This window comes from Mobula birostris, chromosome 2 (assembly GCF_030028105.1).
Source record: "Mobula birostris isolate sMobBir1 chromosome 2, sMobBir1.hap1, whole genome shotgun sequence".
In the NCBI taxonomy this organism is placed as follows: Eukaryota; Metazoa; Chordata; class Chondrichthyes; order Myliobatiformes; family Myliobatidae; genus Mobula; species Mobula birostris.
In genome coordinates, this window is record NC_092371.1 from 142,149,799 (window position 1) to 142,164,998 (window position 15,200).

A 15,200-nucleotide genomic window follows, 5' to 3' on the forward strand; every position below is an offset into this window, starting at 1 on the left:
ATGGGTACCCCTGTTTTAAGTGAACATCCTTCTATTCTGAAGCTGTGCATTCTGGTCTTAGACTCCCCCACTATAAGAATCAGCTATTCCAAGTCCACTATATCAAGGCCTTTTAATATTTAATAGGTTTCAATGAGATTCTCCCTCATTCTTCTAAACACCAGTGAGTACAGGCCTGGAGCTGTCAAACGCTCCTCATATGTTATCCCTTTCATTCCCGGGATCATTCTTCTGGACCTCCTCTGGACCCTCTCCAATGTTAGCATATCCCTTCTCAGATAAAGGGCCCAAAACTTCTCAGGATACTCCAAGTGTAGTCTGACCAATGCCTTATAAAGCTTCAGCATTACATTTTTGCTTTTATGTTATTCTTCTCTCAAAATGAATGCTGGCATTGCATTTGCCTTCCTTGCCACTAACTCAACCTTTAAATAACACAAACATGAGAAAATCTGCAGATGCTGGGAATCCAAGGCAAAACACACAAAATGCTGGAGGAACTTAGCAGGGCAGGCAGCATCTATGGAAATGAATAAACAGTCACCATTTCTGGCCAAGACCCTGCACCAGGACTGCTGAAGGGTCTTGGCCCGAAATGTTAACTGCTTATTCATTTCCATAGAGGCTACCTGACCTGCTGAGTTCCTCCAACCTTTTGCGTGTTTAACCTTTAAGTAATCCTGCACAGGGACTCCCAAGTTCCTTCGTACCACTGATTTCTGAATTTGTTCTCCACTTAGAAAACAATCTGTGCCTTTATTCCCTTTAGCATATAGCATGGTCATACACTTCTCTACATTGCATTACATTTTTTTCCACTTCTCTGCTCATTCTCCTGATCTTTCCAAGTCCTTCTGCATACTCCCTGCTTCCTCAACACTACATTGTACGACTTGTCTGACTTTTTCTGACTTGTACTGTCGTGCTGCCAAAAAACAAATTTCACGACATATGATAGCAATAATAAATCTGATTCTGGGGAAGTCAAGGAAGGATTGGGTCCTCTCGAGTGCAGAGAAACATGTGGTTGCAGTATCCCATTGAATTGTAAAAAAAAAATCTGTTGACTGCAGACCCAGCTAGAGTGAAAGGTGAAGATGAAGGGAGCCCGATATTTTCTCTGTCTGTAGAAGGTTGAGCGCAGAGATGGAAGAGGTTAGTATATTAACTGTGGTCGAGAAGTTTAAAAGAAAGATCTCCGATGCACCTGCATGGAAAGTGGCTGATCTTACAATGACGCAAATTTATTTTATTCCTTTGCTTGCATTTTATTTTGAAATATTGCCTTCGCTAACTGGCTCTGCCCCCGCAAGGTAGCGGATGAGGAGTTTAAAGCCTGCCCGACCCTCCGGGCAGGATCGAGTGTTTGCCCCGGAAGTGTTCCCTTTGCTCTGTTCCACGTGCGGTGTGTTGCTGGCGGCGGCCTGACGGCTGCTGTTTCGTTTCTCCTTCTCCCGGCTCCTCGCTGCCTTCTGCCCTCCGCGGCCCGCTGACAGCATGGGAGACGTGGCGTTTCAGCTGGCAGCCCTTCCTCTCATTGCCAAGTTGAACGAGAGGAGCCGCAGCGAGTTGAACAAGTACTTGGCCAAGCAGGTGATTTGGTGGCGAGCTCCGTCCAGGACTCGTATCCCAGGCAGGGTTACGGAGAACTTTGAGTGTCCGGGTGGCTAGTGGGATAAGGATAAGGGCTGGGGGAAATTGCTTGGCATAAATACAATGTTATTGCACTTGATTTGGTTTGGACAAATCTGTTTGTAAACTAGTTATGTATAGAGGCAGTGCATTTAACATCAACGCAATTAACTAATTACTCCTGCCTCTGTTGAACATAAGTCCTATAACGAGGATCTTAGAGTTGGCAGCCAGTGTTCTGAATAGCATGAGTTAACTGCCTTTGTTAATTTTGAAATGGTACTTCAGTTTCAGGAGTTGCCAATGTTATTTGAAATCAACATATGTGTAATGTATTTTGCTCTTAGTTAGAAAACCAAGTTGTGAAGTTGCATGTGAAATAAAAACAAAATGCTGGAAGCATTCAGTGGGCAAGGAAGCAGCAGTAGAAAGAGAAATAGTTATTTTTTTGGGTTGAAAACTGTCAGAAGTGTGAAACTGATTGTTTAAAAATGTAATTTTATGTTGCTAAATGTTTGTGACATACTATGTGTTCCAACGTTTTCTGTTTTTATTTCAGATTAGCAGCAACTCCAGGTTTTAGGTTTTGTTTTCAATTATTTGACTATACTGAGAAGTGAGGTTTGTCCGGACTCGAGAGGATTTGTGGTTGTTGCTGGGATAGTCTCAACATTTTTTTTTTGCCACCATTGCCCCTGGAAATTGCTGTGTGAGGGGAACTTCAAGAATCTGTTGAATCCTAAGTGTCTGTCAGGTGGTGATGATGACGTTTAATGCACTAGGAAATGGAAACATTCTTGGTGTAGAGGGAAGGCTAAAGATGTAGCCTGCATTTGTCGTGTCAAATCAAAAGATCTCTGGCAGCATTTTGCATAACATAAGTAAACATTGGGAGTAAGCTTGTGCAGAAATCTTCCCCGGAAAGAGTTGAGAAATCTGGAGTGGAGTATTCTTTGTATTTAAAAGATAACATCTTGAATTGATGAGGCTGTTATAATCAAAGCTCTGAAACAATCTAAAAATTATAACCATTATAAGGCAGTAAGGCCATAATTAGGCTTTATGTTCTTTTGACAAAATGACTGAATGCAAATGTCTGTGTTAAATGCTACTGCAGATTTCAAGGCAACAGTTCAACATTGTGAAAGAATGAAAGGTAACATCAGCATGCAAGGTTGTGGTGTTTACTTCAAAAGTTGTAATTTTTAGGTATATTAGACAAATGTGTTACTTTAACTGTGTATCCTTTTCAGTTTTGTTCAATACAGAATATGTTTACATTCCTAATTGCTATCAGGAAAATTTGTTTCCCAATCAGATTTGGAACAAGCAGGACCGACAGTGTATCCTCAATACCCTGGCTCAGCTGCTGTTGGATAAAGAATGCACACTGCTGATTGGACGCCATCTCAGGCCTTTGCTTTTGGATCTTCTTGAACGCAATGTGAAGGTGATCAAAGCACCTGCATTCAACCATGATCTACATGAGAGACTGTGTGTAGCAATGAGCAAGCTCATTGATGTCAGCCCTGATGTCATTTTGTAAGTTGTTCCTCTTACTTTTCTAGTTACCCTGTAAAGACCTGGATCATGTATTAACTCTTAAAGTAAATAACTGTGCTGTAGCAAGTGAAGTTACAGAACTGGAAGATTGGTTAACAAAATGTACATTTCCCACTTTTTAAAATGTAGATGGACTCTTGTTTACCTTATCAGCCTGCTGACCGTTCATTTGTATGCTTAGAGTGAGTCCTGGCAAACTATTGACATAAAAGCCTTGGACCTAAAAAGCAAACCTTGCACTTTTTGATGCGAGACAATAGGACAAGCTTGCAAAGAGAGTTCAGGGAGTTGGGTGCAGAGTTGAAGGACAGGACGTCCAGGGTTGCAATCTCAGGATTGCTACCTGTGCCACGTGCTAGTGAGGCTAAAAGTAGGAAGATAATGCAGCTAAATACGTGGCTAAGGAGTTGGTGCAGGAGGGAGGGCTTCATATTCCTGGACAATGGGGCCTTGTTCCAGGGAAGGTGGGACCTGTTCCGACGGGATGGGTTGCACCTGAACTGGAGGGGAACTAATAGCCTTGCGGGAAAGTTTGCTAGTGCTGCTCCTTGGGGTTTTTAAACTGGATTTGCAGGGGGAGGGGAACCAGAGTGTTAGAGTAGATAGTGAGGTGCAGGAGGATAAAGGTCATGGGAGAATTACAAGTATACTGCATGGAGTAAAGCTGGATCTAACATATAAAGAGGCTTTGAGGAAAGAGAAGCAGAATAAATGGTGTAAAGGTAGTAAGGTAGAAGGGCTAAAGTGCATGTACTTCAAAGCAAGAAGCATCAGGAACAAAGGTGATGAACTGAGAGCTTGGATACATACATGGAATTATGATGTAGTGGCCATTACAGAGATTTGGCTGGCACCAGGGCAGGAATGGATTCTCAATATTCCTGGATTTCAGTGCTTTAAAAGGCATAGAGAGGGGGGAAAGAGGGGAGGAGGGGTGGCGTTACTGGTCATGGATACTATTACAGCTACAGAAAGGGTGGGTAATGTAGCAGGATCCTCTTTTGAGTCAGTATGGGTAGAAGTCAGGAACAGGAAGGGAGCAGCTACTCTATTGGGAGTATTCTATAGGATCCTGGTAGCAGCAGAGATACTGAGGAGCAGATTGGGAGGCAGTTTTTGGAAAGGTGCAAAAATAACAGGGTTGTTATCATGGGTGACTTTAACTTCCCTAATATTGATTGGCACCTGATTAGTTCCAATGGTTTAGACCAGACAGAGTTTGTTAAGTGTGTCTAGGATGGATTCCTGTCACAGTATGTTGACAGGCTAACTAGGGGGAATGCCACACTAGATCTAGTATGAGGTAACGAACTGGGTCAGGTCACAGATCTCTCAGTGGGTGAGCATCTGGGGGACAGTGACCACCGCTCCCTGGCCTTCAGCATTATGGAAAAAGATAGAAACAGAGAGGACAGGAAAATTTTTAATTGGGGAAGGGCAAATTATGAGGCTATAAGGCTAGAACTTCTAGGTGTGAATTGGGATGATGTTTTTGCAGGGAAATATACTATGGACATGTGGACGATGTTTAGGGATCTCTTGCTGGATGTCAGGGATAAATTTGTCCTGGTGAGGAAGATAAAGAATGGTAGGGTGAAGGAACCATGATTGACTAGTGAGGTGGAAAATCTAGTCAGGTCGAAGAAGGCAGCATACATGAGGTTTAGGAAGCAAGGATCAGATGGGTCTATTGAGGAATATAGGGAAGCAAGAAAGGAGCTTAAGAAGGGGCTGAGAAGAGCAAGAAGGGGGCATGAGAAGGCCTTGACGAGTAGGGTAAAGGAAAACCCCAAGGCATTCTTCAATTATGTGAAGAACAAAATGGTGACAGGAGTGAAGGTAGGACCGATTAGAGATAAAGGTGGGAAGATGTGCTCGGAGGCTGTGGAAGTGAGCGAAGTCCTTAATGAATACTTCTCTTCGGTATTCACCAATGCGAGGGAACTTGATGATGGTGAGGACAATATGAGTGAGGTTGATGTTCTGGAGCATGTTGATATTAAGGGAGAGGAGGTGTTGGAGTTGTTAAAATACATTAGGACAGATAAGTCCCCGGGGCCTGATGGAATATTCCCCAGGCTGCTCCACGAGGCGAGGGAAGAGATTGCTGAGCCTCTGGCTAGGATCTTCATGTCCTCGTTGTCCACGGGAATGTTACTGGAGGATTGGAGGGAGGCGAATGTTGTCCCCTTGTTCAAAAAAGGTAGTAGGGATAGTCCGGATAATTATAGGCCAGTGAGCCTTACATCTATGGTGGGAAAGCTGTTGGAAAAGATTCTTAGAGATGAGATCTATGGGCATTTAGAAAATTATGGTCTGATCAGGGACAGTGAGCATGGCTTTGTGGAGGGCAGATCGTGTCTAACAAGCCTGATAGAGTTCTTTGAGGAGGTGACCAGGCATGTAGATGAGGGTAGTGCAGTGGATGTGATCTACATGGATTTTAGTAAGGCATTTGACAAGGTTCCACATGGTAGGCTTATTTAGAAAGTCAGAAGGCATGGAATCCAGGGAATTTTGGCCAGTGGATTCAGAATTGACGCACATGCAGAAAGCAGAGGGTCGTGGTGGAGGGAGTACATTTGGATTGGAGGGTTGTGACTAGTGGTGTCCCACAAGGATCGGTTCTGGGACCTCTACTTTTCGTGATTTTTATTAACGACCTGGATGTGGGGGTAGAAGGGTGGGTTAGCAAGTTTGCAGACGACACAAAGGTTGGTGGTGTTGTGGATAATATAGAGGATTGTCGAAGATTGCAGAGAGATGTTGATAGGATGCAAAAGTGGGCTGAGAAGTGGCAGATGGAGTTCAGCCTGGAGAGGTGTGAGGTGGTACACTCTGGAAGGACAAACTCCAAGGCAGAGTGTAAAGTAAATGGCAGGATACTTGGTGGTGTGGAGGAGCAGAGGGATCTGGGGATACATGTCCATGGATCTGGGGATACATGTCCATGGATCCCTGAAAGATGCCTCACTGGTAGATAGGGTAGTTAAGAAATCTTATGGGGTGTTAGCTTTCATAAGTTGAGGGATAGAGTTTAAGAGTCGCGGGGTAATGATGCAGCTCTCTAAAACTCTAGTTAGGCCACACTTGGAGTACTGTGTCCAGTTCTGGTTGCCTCACTATAGGAAGGATGTGGAAGCATTGGAAAGGGTACAGAGGAGATTTACCAGGATGCTGCCTGGTGTAGAGAGTATGCATTATGATCAGAGATTAAGGGAGCTAGGGCTTTACTCTTTGGAGAGAAGGAGGATGAGAGGAGACATGATAGAGGTGTACAAGATAATAAGAGGAATAGATAGAGTGGATAGCCAGCACCTCTTCCCCAGGGCACCACTGCTCAATACAAGAGGACATGGCTTTAAGGTAAGGGGTGGGAAGTTCAAGGGGGATATTAGAGGAAGGTTTTTTACTCAGAGAGTGGTTGGAGCGTGGAATGCACTGCCTGAGTCAGTGGTGGAGGCAGACACACTAGTGAAATTTAAAAGACTGCTAGACAGGTATGTGGAGGAATTTAAGGTTGGGGGGTTATATGGGAGGCAGGTCTTTGAGGGTTGACACAACATTGTGGGCTGAAGGGCCTGTACTGTGCTGTACTATTCTATGTTCTATATCCTTCATTTGCTAATTCATCCTGTCATAACTGAATTCTCTTAACCCTAGTTTTATGCTATGATCCTACCATTCATAACCTAATACTTAACAGGTAGTCGTTTTCATCTTTGGCTGCAAATTTGCTGCCTCTTTGTAAATTAAGAAAAAATGTCTACCAGTGATTTGGAATGAGATTATTACAGACCAAACTCAGCCACAAGGAATTTAAAAAAAAAAAAAAAAAAGCCATGAAGTTTTATTTTGGGCTTTTCAGTATATGACAAAAAGTATAGCTTATTGTCATATACCTAAGTACATGTATGCTTGGGTGCAGCAAAATGCATATGCTGTTTTTTGTCTGGATACCTTTGGGCAAAGTTGGGGAGATTTGGTAATTTCTGAAATTAATTTCTCTTCTGAAGGTTTGCACTGAGATATTTCAAGGATTCTCCCCCAGTATTTCAGAGATTGTTTCTGGAGAGCTCAGATTCAAATACAGTCCGATATGGTCGGAAGCGAATGAAACTCCGAGACCTCATGAGTGCAGCATGCAAGTTCTTGAAGGAAAACTGGATAATATTTAGTGAGTTATGGGATTGGAGTGTCTGCCTTCCATTGCTGGGAAGCCATGATGCCGTAGTCCGTTGGTATGTAAAAAGTTCCAGATATTTGGGTTCAAATGTTGGTATTTAAAATCCTTGCCTAAGCTAATGGGGCAGGGGGGTGGGGGTGGGATGGTGGGAAATGTCTTTGACGTGTATTTTGATTATTTTCATTAATATACAGAGAATACTAGTTTTGCTGGAAGTATTCAGCGGGTCAGACAATAAAATGGATGAGAGAACTCGCATTAACATTTCAAGTTGATAGAGTCTGACATTAATTTTTTTCCTTAATGCATCTTCCCTGATTTACTTAACATTTTGTTTATTTTACTTTTTTCTCTAATATCTCCAATGTTTTGAAAATATTATAACATGATCTGTATGGTGTTAAAATAATTGAAATTTACAGATACTTTGCTAAAAGAATTGCACAAGGGTAGCAAGCAAAAAAAAATAGTGGATGAAATCACAAACAAGAAAATCTGCAGATGCTGGAAATCCAAGCAGCACACACAAAATGCTCGAGGAACTCAGCAGGCCAGGCAAGATCTATGGAAAAAAGTACAGTTGATGTTTTGGGCCAAATAGGACTGGAGAAAAATAGATGAGTAGATTTAAAAGGGGGGGAGAGGGAAGAGAGAAACACAAGGTGATAGGTGAAATCTGAAGGGGGAGGGATGAAGTAAAGAGCTGGGAGGTTGATTGTTGAAGGAGGTACAAGGCTGGAGAAAGGAGGCAGCCAAGGAGATGAGGTGAGAGAGGGGGAAAGGGGATGGGGAATGGTGAGGGGGAGGGGCATTACAAAAAGTTTAAGAAATCAGTTTTCATGCCATTAGGTTGGAGGCTAACTAGACAAAATATAAGATATTGTTCCTCCAACTTGAGTGTGACCTCATCGTGACAGTAGGGAAGACCATGGATTGACTTATCAGAATGGGAAGTGGAATTAAAATGAGTGTCCATCACGTCCCTCTGGTGCTGCTCCCCCTTTTTCTTCCATGGTCTTCGGTTCTCTCCTATCGGACTCCCCCTTCTCCAGCCCTGTATCTCTTTCACCATTCAACTTCCCAGCTTCTTACTTCATCTGTCTCCCTCCAGGTTTCACCTATCATCTTGTGTGTCACCCTCCTCTCCCCCCACCTTTTAAATCTACTCCTCATCTTTTTTTCTCCAGTCTTGCTGGAGGGTCTTGGCCTGAAATGTTGACTGTAATTTTTTTTCATAGATGCTGCCTGGCCTTCTGAGTACCAGCATTTTGTGTGTGTTGCAAAAATAGTGGATGGTTCTGTTTGGACAGGTGACTATTTCCTAGCATAGTCCTTAATTGTATAAGAGGTGATGCACTTGCTTTACATCCTTGACATAATAATCCCGAAGTACTTCAAGACCTGCCAAAACAATATCATTTACTAGTTTCTACTCTTGCTCTTTTTTTATTTGATCAATGGTAATCTAAATTAAAGTTCTTTCTAGTTCTCTCATTAATAGCAGCCATCTGAAATTTTGATTGAGCTACAGAGGAGGTTTACAGAGAAAAGGGGAACATATTTAAAACTAAAACTAAATTTTGCCAAGACAATCTGATCTGTGTGGCTTGTATGACCTACCTTGTGCTTCCTCATCTTTCAGGTACACAGCTAGATGTCTTGCAGTTGTAACAAATATGAGTGATGAACAAAAGAACCACTTCTTCAAGAAAATTCTCACTACAGAAGAACTGACAAATTTTAGACTACAGTAAGTTAATCACTTCACTATTAAATGAAAAGATAGGGAAGCTGGAAAAACTGCACAGGTCAGGCTGCATCCCTGGAGAAAGAAGCAGTTAATATTTCGGGACCATTCATCGCAGTATTTCAGCATTTTCAATTTTCTTTTCATGTTTCTGTTTTTTTTCTTACATTTTTATTTGAGGATGGTTTTATTTAACTGCTGAATGTCTTCCAAATTGTTGCACAAACTCTATTCTTTTACAAACTTAAATACTTAATTTTTGGCAGATGTCATTCAAAAGCTTATTTTTGAATATGCTTATTTTAAGTGTGTTTAATTTTTTGTGTAAAGTTGTAAATCTGTGGCTTGTAACTTTTAAAATTGAGCATTGCTACATTTGTGTTCTTTATGCCATAAGATATACAAATGAAAATTACATGTACAAAATGCTGGTGTAAATCAGCAGCTCAGGCAGCATCTTTAGAAAGGAATAAGCTGTCGACATTTTGGGCTGAGAACCCTTCATCAGGACTCCCCAGTCCTGATGATTGGTCTTAACCTAAAATGCCACTGTTTAAGATTAAGGTAAAGTAAAAAGCTGTGTATATTGCAAATGATTGGTATGTTATCTTTGAAAGATAACTGGAATTTGTGCAAATATCAGTGAAATGTTTTTGACAGTCTCTACAATTTTTGATCTTTATAAGTGACAGAAATATGTCATTTTAGTTGAGTGATTTGTGGATTTGGACAAAAAATGCAGTTGTCCAATTCAGTTTAATTTAGACAACTATACTTAATAGAGTTGGTGATCAGCAAAAGTTGATGCTTATCTATAATGCTATATCTAATAAAATAATTTGTGTGTTGTCTTGAAAGCAAAGGTTCGGGTCATTGGTACCTACTCTTTGAACAAGTGCACAACTCTCCTAGTGATGCTGATCTCCCACTTCTTGATATTTGATGCAGTTTGCTTGTTCGAGTGAGGAAGAGGGGATGTTTAATATTGATATTAAACTAAGGTATATGGGGCAATGGCTTTGGTAGGTGAAGAATGTCTAAACTGAAGCATTTAAAATCAGTCGTGCAACAACTTGCCAAAGTTTACTGTTTTGTTTTCCTGAAAATGTTGATGCTGATTTGTAAACTCCAATTAATCATTTACTTTGATTTTATTGGGAGAGTGTGAGGGAAGCCAGTCAATGTCAATTGTATTGGACAGTTTGGAAAAAGCTACAATACTGTACTTCAACTGGAAGTTCCTTCATTATACATTGTCCAATTAAAATTTGTTTTTCCTGTTTAATTTGTGCTTTAGCAACATAAATACCAAATTAAAAAAAAAACAGAAATTTACAAATTTGACTCGGTTGGATAGTTTAGTTCTGTACGTTAATTTTGTTAGGCTATTTTTTGTCGAGGCTTTACATGCATTGATGGTTTCCCCCAACTTATTATGAGCAGCCTACTGATAATGTAAAATGAGTGATTTTTTTTTTGTTTGCATCTTTGTTTCACAGGTTATTGGAAGATGAGCTGTTGTTTAACGTTGAAAAGGCGTTGGTTCTGGCAAATGCAAAGACTGGTTTGTGGCAGAAAGAGAAACAACAAAAATATACCCAGGGACAAATACTGTCTGGAGATCTGTCTGAGAATGTTGTTTCAGTATGTGGAGTTGTGTTACCACAGAACCAGCCCACTCAAAAGGGCCAAGTAGTATGTTGAATTTGTTATTTATTTATTTGTAGTTTTATGAATGTGAAATGCATGGAGAGAGTTGATTCTGCTGTTAAATTGCCAGGATTGTAAGAAATGTCAAGAAAATTAATGAATATTTGTGGCAATCAGCACTACAATCTTAAAAAGGTGTACTTCAGATTTGTAGTTAAAATACATTTTATCACCAAACCTGAAGTGTACAATGACTAACGGATGAATAAGATCCAAAGTTAAGCCTTTTATTTTTGTAAACTCCTTTACTGTTTTCTTATGGTTTCTCATTTAGTCTAGTTCCTTGGTGAGAATCACATTTTGGTATCTTGCTGAAGGGGCAATTTTTTTTGCCTTAATTATGCTCTTCAGGTGGTGATTTAAGCACTAAAATTGTCCCAGTTGATCTGACTCTTGTTTCTACACTGCGGTAGATGTTATAACATAGTAATTATTAAGCCATTTATACCTTTATACCAAATTGACTTTATTTCTTGATGCTCTGAGCATTTGTGTACACCAGTTTAAGACTTACTGTATTTTCCTCTAAACTTAAACACCCTACATACTCATCTATCTATCTATCTCTCATATATATATATATATATACACACACACCCACCTCCACCTGATATTTCCATCAAGACTGAGCAAGTCAAAGGTGAGGCAGTTGAAGAATGCTTGACAGAGAGAAGGTGAGTATGTATGGTGTTTAAATTCAGACGGTAGAGGAAAATACAGCAAGTCTTAAACTGGCATGCGTGTGTGTGTTATCCCCAGCTGACTCATATGCATCTATCTGCAAGTGCTTGGAGCCCAAGAGTTTGATGAATATTATGGTTATTAAATTACCGAATAATGTTCTTGTTAGTTAATATCATGCAGCTAACTCTTGACCTCTTGGTTTTCTGCAGATTGCACTGTCAGTCCTTGGTGTAACAGAATGTCATTCTAATCCCTTTGTAGCTCAACATCTTACAAGCAACACTTTGTTTTTCCCTCTCCTCTCCAGTGCATCCATAAGTCTCTTGTGTTGGTGGCTTCAACCTATGGTTATCTACAGAACTTGGCTATGGCAGTCCTGTCTCAGAAAGCTGTGTTGCTGGAAGGACCAATTGGCTGTGGTAAAACTGCTTTAGTAGAATATTTAGCAGCAGTTACGGGTCGACAGAAGGCTCCTGACTTCTTAAAAGTACAGCTTGGAGACCAGACTGACAGTAAGGTATGTCTATTTTTGTGGAGAGTCAATGTTGACGTTCTCTTTTTTTGTTCTAGCTTTTGTTGATCTTGGCCTGGCCCCCTTAAAGTCTACAATTAGTCAATTGTTAAGGTTTGTAACTTCTACTTGGTTCTGAAGGGTAAATCATGAGTTGAATCTTGTGTTGTAATACACCAGAAGACTATTACAGTCATTAGATTAGTAGCAATTGTAAACTTGATGTATGTAAAATTCTGTCTCACATCTTCACTGCCCTTGTGTAAATGGAGTTCAGCACAACAATAATTTTTACTGATAATATGCCTTTCTCTCACTGGCTTTTCCTTTTAAGTTGTGCTTGTGGAAGCCAAGTTGGTGCTTCCTCTTGTGTACCTTTGGCCTATGGATATCAAATGTAGATCAATTATTTCAAAGTGGCTTATTGAAGATGCAGAAAAATGGGAGTGTGTAACTGGTAGAATTGAAAACACTTAGTACATTTAATGACTGTTCTCAGAGATCTAAACTTGCATGTTTTAATGACTAATTGAATTAGTTCTGTTTCAAACTGTTACTTCTATTTCAGATGTTACTAGGAATGTATCGCTGTGCAGATGTTCCAGGGGAGTTTGTTTGGCAGCCTGGATCACTGACTCAGGCTGTGATGAATGGATATTGGATTCTCTTGGAAGACATTGACTATGCACCTTTAGATGTTGTATGTATTACTTCAATATTACACCTCTATTAGGATGAAGTTTTGGTTCCAGTAATAAGTGGGTCTTTACTAAATTAGATTTTTACTCAGTCATTCATTTGTCCTTTGGGTGTTTATGGAGTTTGGGTGAATTGCTACAAAGCTACTGCAGTCCTTGAATCTTGCCAACAGATGCAACTAAATCTTATAACTTCCTATGCAAGCTTTTCATCATAATAAAAACATTAATTGAAATGATCTGTTTATTATTTAGTTGTTCATTATGGGTATATTATTGACTATATTTAATTCTTTCAACATTGCAGATATCTGTGCTGATACCTTTGCTGGAGACAGGAGAGCTCTTAATTCCTGGACATGGGGATTGTATAAAAGCAGCTCCTGGTTTTCAGTTTTTTGCAACAAGGAGGTCAGGCATCAAAACCAGTAAAAAATTTGTATTTTAGACTTGATCATCTTTCTTTTGCAGAACGTTGGTTCTGATTATTGGAGGAAAATTTCCTGTTTGTTTTTATTGTAGCTCCATGTTTCAGAAAATGAAAATTGTTCTGCTGCCTGCAATACCAGTGTAGTTTATTTTATTAAGAGATACAGCATGGAATAAGTCACTCCAGCCCTTTTGAGCTGCGCCGCCCAGCAAACCACAGCAGCTCCCGTGTTAACCCTAGCCTATTTATGAGACCAATTAACCTACTAACCGGTATGCTTTTCGATTATGGGAGGAAACTGGATCACCTGGTGGAAATCCACGCTTTCCACGGGGAGGACGTGCAAACTCCTTACAGAGGACGCTGGAATTGAACTCTGAACTCCCTTGCACCAAGATGTAAGAGCATTGGGCTAACCGCTACGCTGCTGTGGCTCCTCTGTTTCTGAAGATCAACTTTCTTCTGCCCACTGCTGAAAATAACCAGTTAACAGAACAACAAGCACAAATTGGAATGTGGTAGGAAATAGGAACGTACCATTGTGGTGGACACAATATTGTGGGTCGAAGGGCCTGTAATGTGCTGTAGATTTCTATATTTTATATGGTCACGAGGGGAAAATGTAGATGAACCTGAGGAGAGAACCAATCAGATTATTTCCAGGCACTAAATTGAAAACTTACTCCCATATAATCAGTAGCAGCCAACCATACATTCTTCTTATGAGTACTATGTCTGAGAGTTAAAATAAAATTGTTTATTTTTTTATATAAAAATTGGAGAGGATTATATTTATATCTTTTTGTTAATGCTCCTTCTCCATATTTAAATTATTAAGCAGTTGTTCCTAGAATTGCTTTTTCTTTAATATTTTAGTCTCATATTTCCACACCTCCTTAGATGTAAGAGGCTATTTGGTCAGTAAAGCCTCTGCCAGTTCTGAGTAATCCTAGTTCCATTAATGGTAAGACTCTTGGCAGTGTGGAGGATCAAAGTGATCTTGGAGTCCGAGTCCATCGGACACTCAAAGCCGCTGTGCAGGTTGACTCTGGTAAAGAAGGCATACGGTTGTGGGATTGAGTTTAAGAGACCGAGAGGTAATGTTGCAGCTATATAGGACCCTGATCAGACCCCACTTGGAGTACTGTGCTCAGTTCTGGTCGCCTCATTACAGGAAGGACATGGAAACCATAGAAAGGGTGCAGAGGAGATTTACAAGGATGTTGCCTGGATCGGGGAGCATACCTTATGAGAATAGGTTGAGTGAACTCGGCCTTTTCTCCTTGGAGCGATGGAGGATGAGAGGTGACCTGATAGATGTGTACAAGATAATGAGAGACACTGATCGTGTTGATAGTCAGAGGCTTTTCTCCAGGGCTGAAATGGCTAGCACGAGAAGGCATAGTTTTAAGGTGCTTGGAAGTAGGTACAGAGGAGATGTCAGGGGTAAGTTTTTTTTTATGCAGAGAGTGGTGAGTGCGTGGAATGGGCTGCCAGCAGCGGCACTGGAGGCGGAAACTGATAGGGTCTTTCAAGAGACTCCTGGATGGTTACCTGGAGCTTAGAAAAATAGAGGGCTATGGGTAAAGCCTAGATAGTTCTAAGGTGGGAACATGTTCGGCACAGCTTTATGGGCCGAAGGGCTGGTATTTTGCTGTAGGTTTTCTATGTTTTTCATTTCCCTATAACCTGTGGTCTTGCATGCTCATTAACAATCACTGTTTCTCTTGCCCACTGCTTAAAGTAACCAATGAAACAACCAGCACAACTTTGGAATGTGATAGGAAACAAGATCGCACCATGGGGTCACTAAGAGAAAATGCAAACTGTACCAGAGGACAGAATAAGCAGAGGGTGTTGGAACTCTGCTAGTTTTAAGCAGCATCTTTGTTGCCTTAAATATCTTTTAACATCTTCCTCACTGATATTCGGAAGGCTTGAAGTCAACATTTTTGCAAGATGATTTGATAAATGTATTGTTTCATTGTTTGAATCTCACCAAGAAGTATGATGAGAGTGTTTTATGGCGTTTGAGTATT

The 15,200-nt window shown here is 40.6% G+C and overlaps 1 protein-coding gene across 3 annotated transcripts in view; it reads left to right on the top strand.

Moving 5' to 3' along the window:
* Nucleotides 1-1,131: 1,131 nt before the first annotated feature.
* Nucleotides 1,132-15,200, top strand: part of mdn1 (midasin AAA ATPase 1) — a 165,294-nt gene continuing 151,225 nt past the window's right edge. The window contains exons 1-8 of one of the 3 annotated variants that reach the window (XM_072249925.1): nt 1,132-1,155; nt 2,951-3,174; nt 7,212-7,436; nt 9,024-9,131; nt 10,628-10,823; nt 11,830-12,039; nt 12,602-12,733; nt 13,039-13,142. In XM_072249925.1, coding sequence (XP_072106026.1) covers nt 1,147-1,155; nt 2,951-3,174; nt 7,212-7,436; nt 9,024-9,131; nt 10,628-10,823; nt 11,830-12,039; nt 12,602-12,733; nt 13,039-13,142 — 1,208 coding nt within the window. In that variant the 5' untranslated portion in view covers nt 1,132-1,146. Of the gene's footprint in view, nt 1,156-1,405; nt 1,594-2,929; nt 3,175-7,211; nt 7,437-9,023; nt 9,132-10,627; nt 10,824-11,829; nt 12,040-12,601; nt 12,734-13,038; nt 13,143-15,200 lie in introns of those variants that run through there. The other 2 variants (XM_072249923.1, XM_072249924.1) reach the window with 2 other exon arrangements.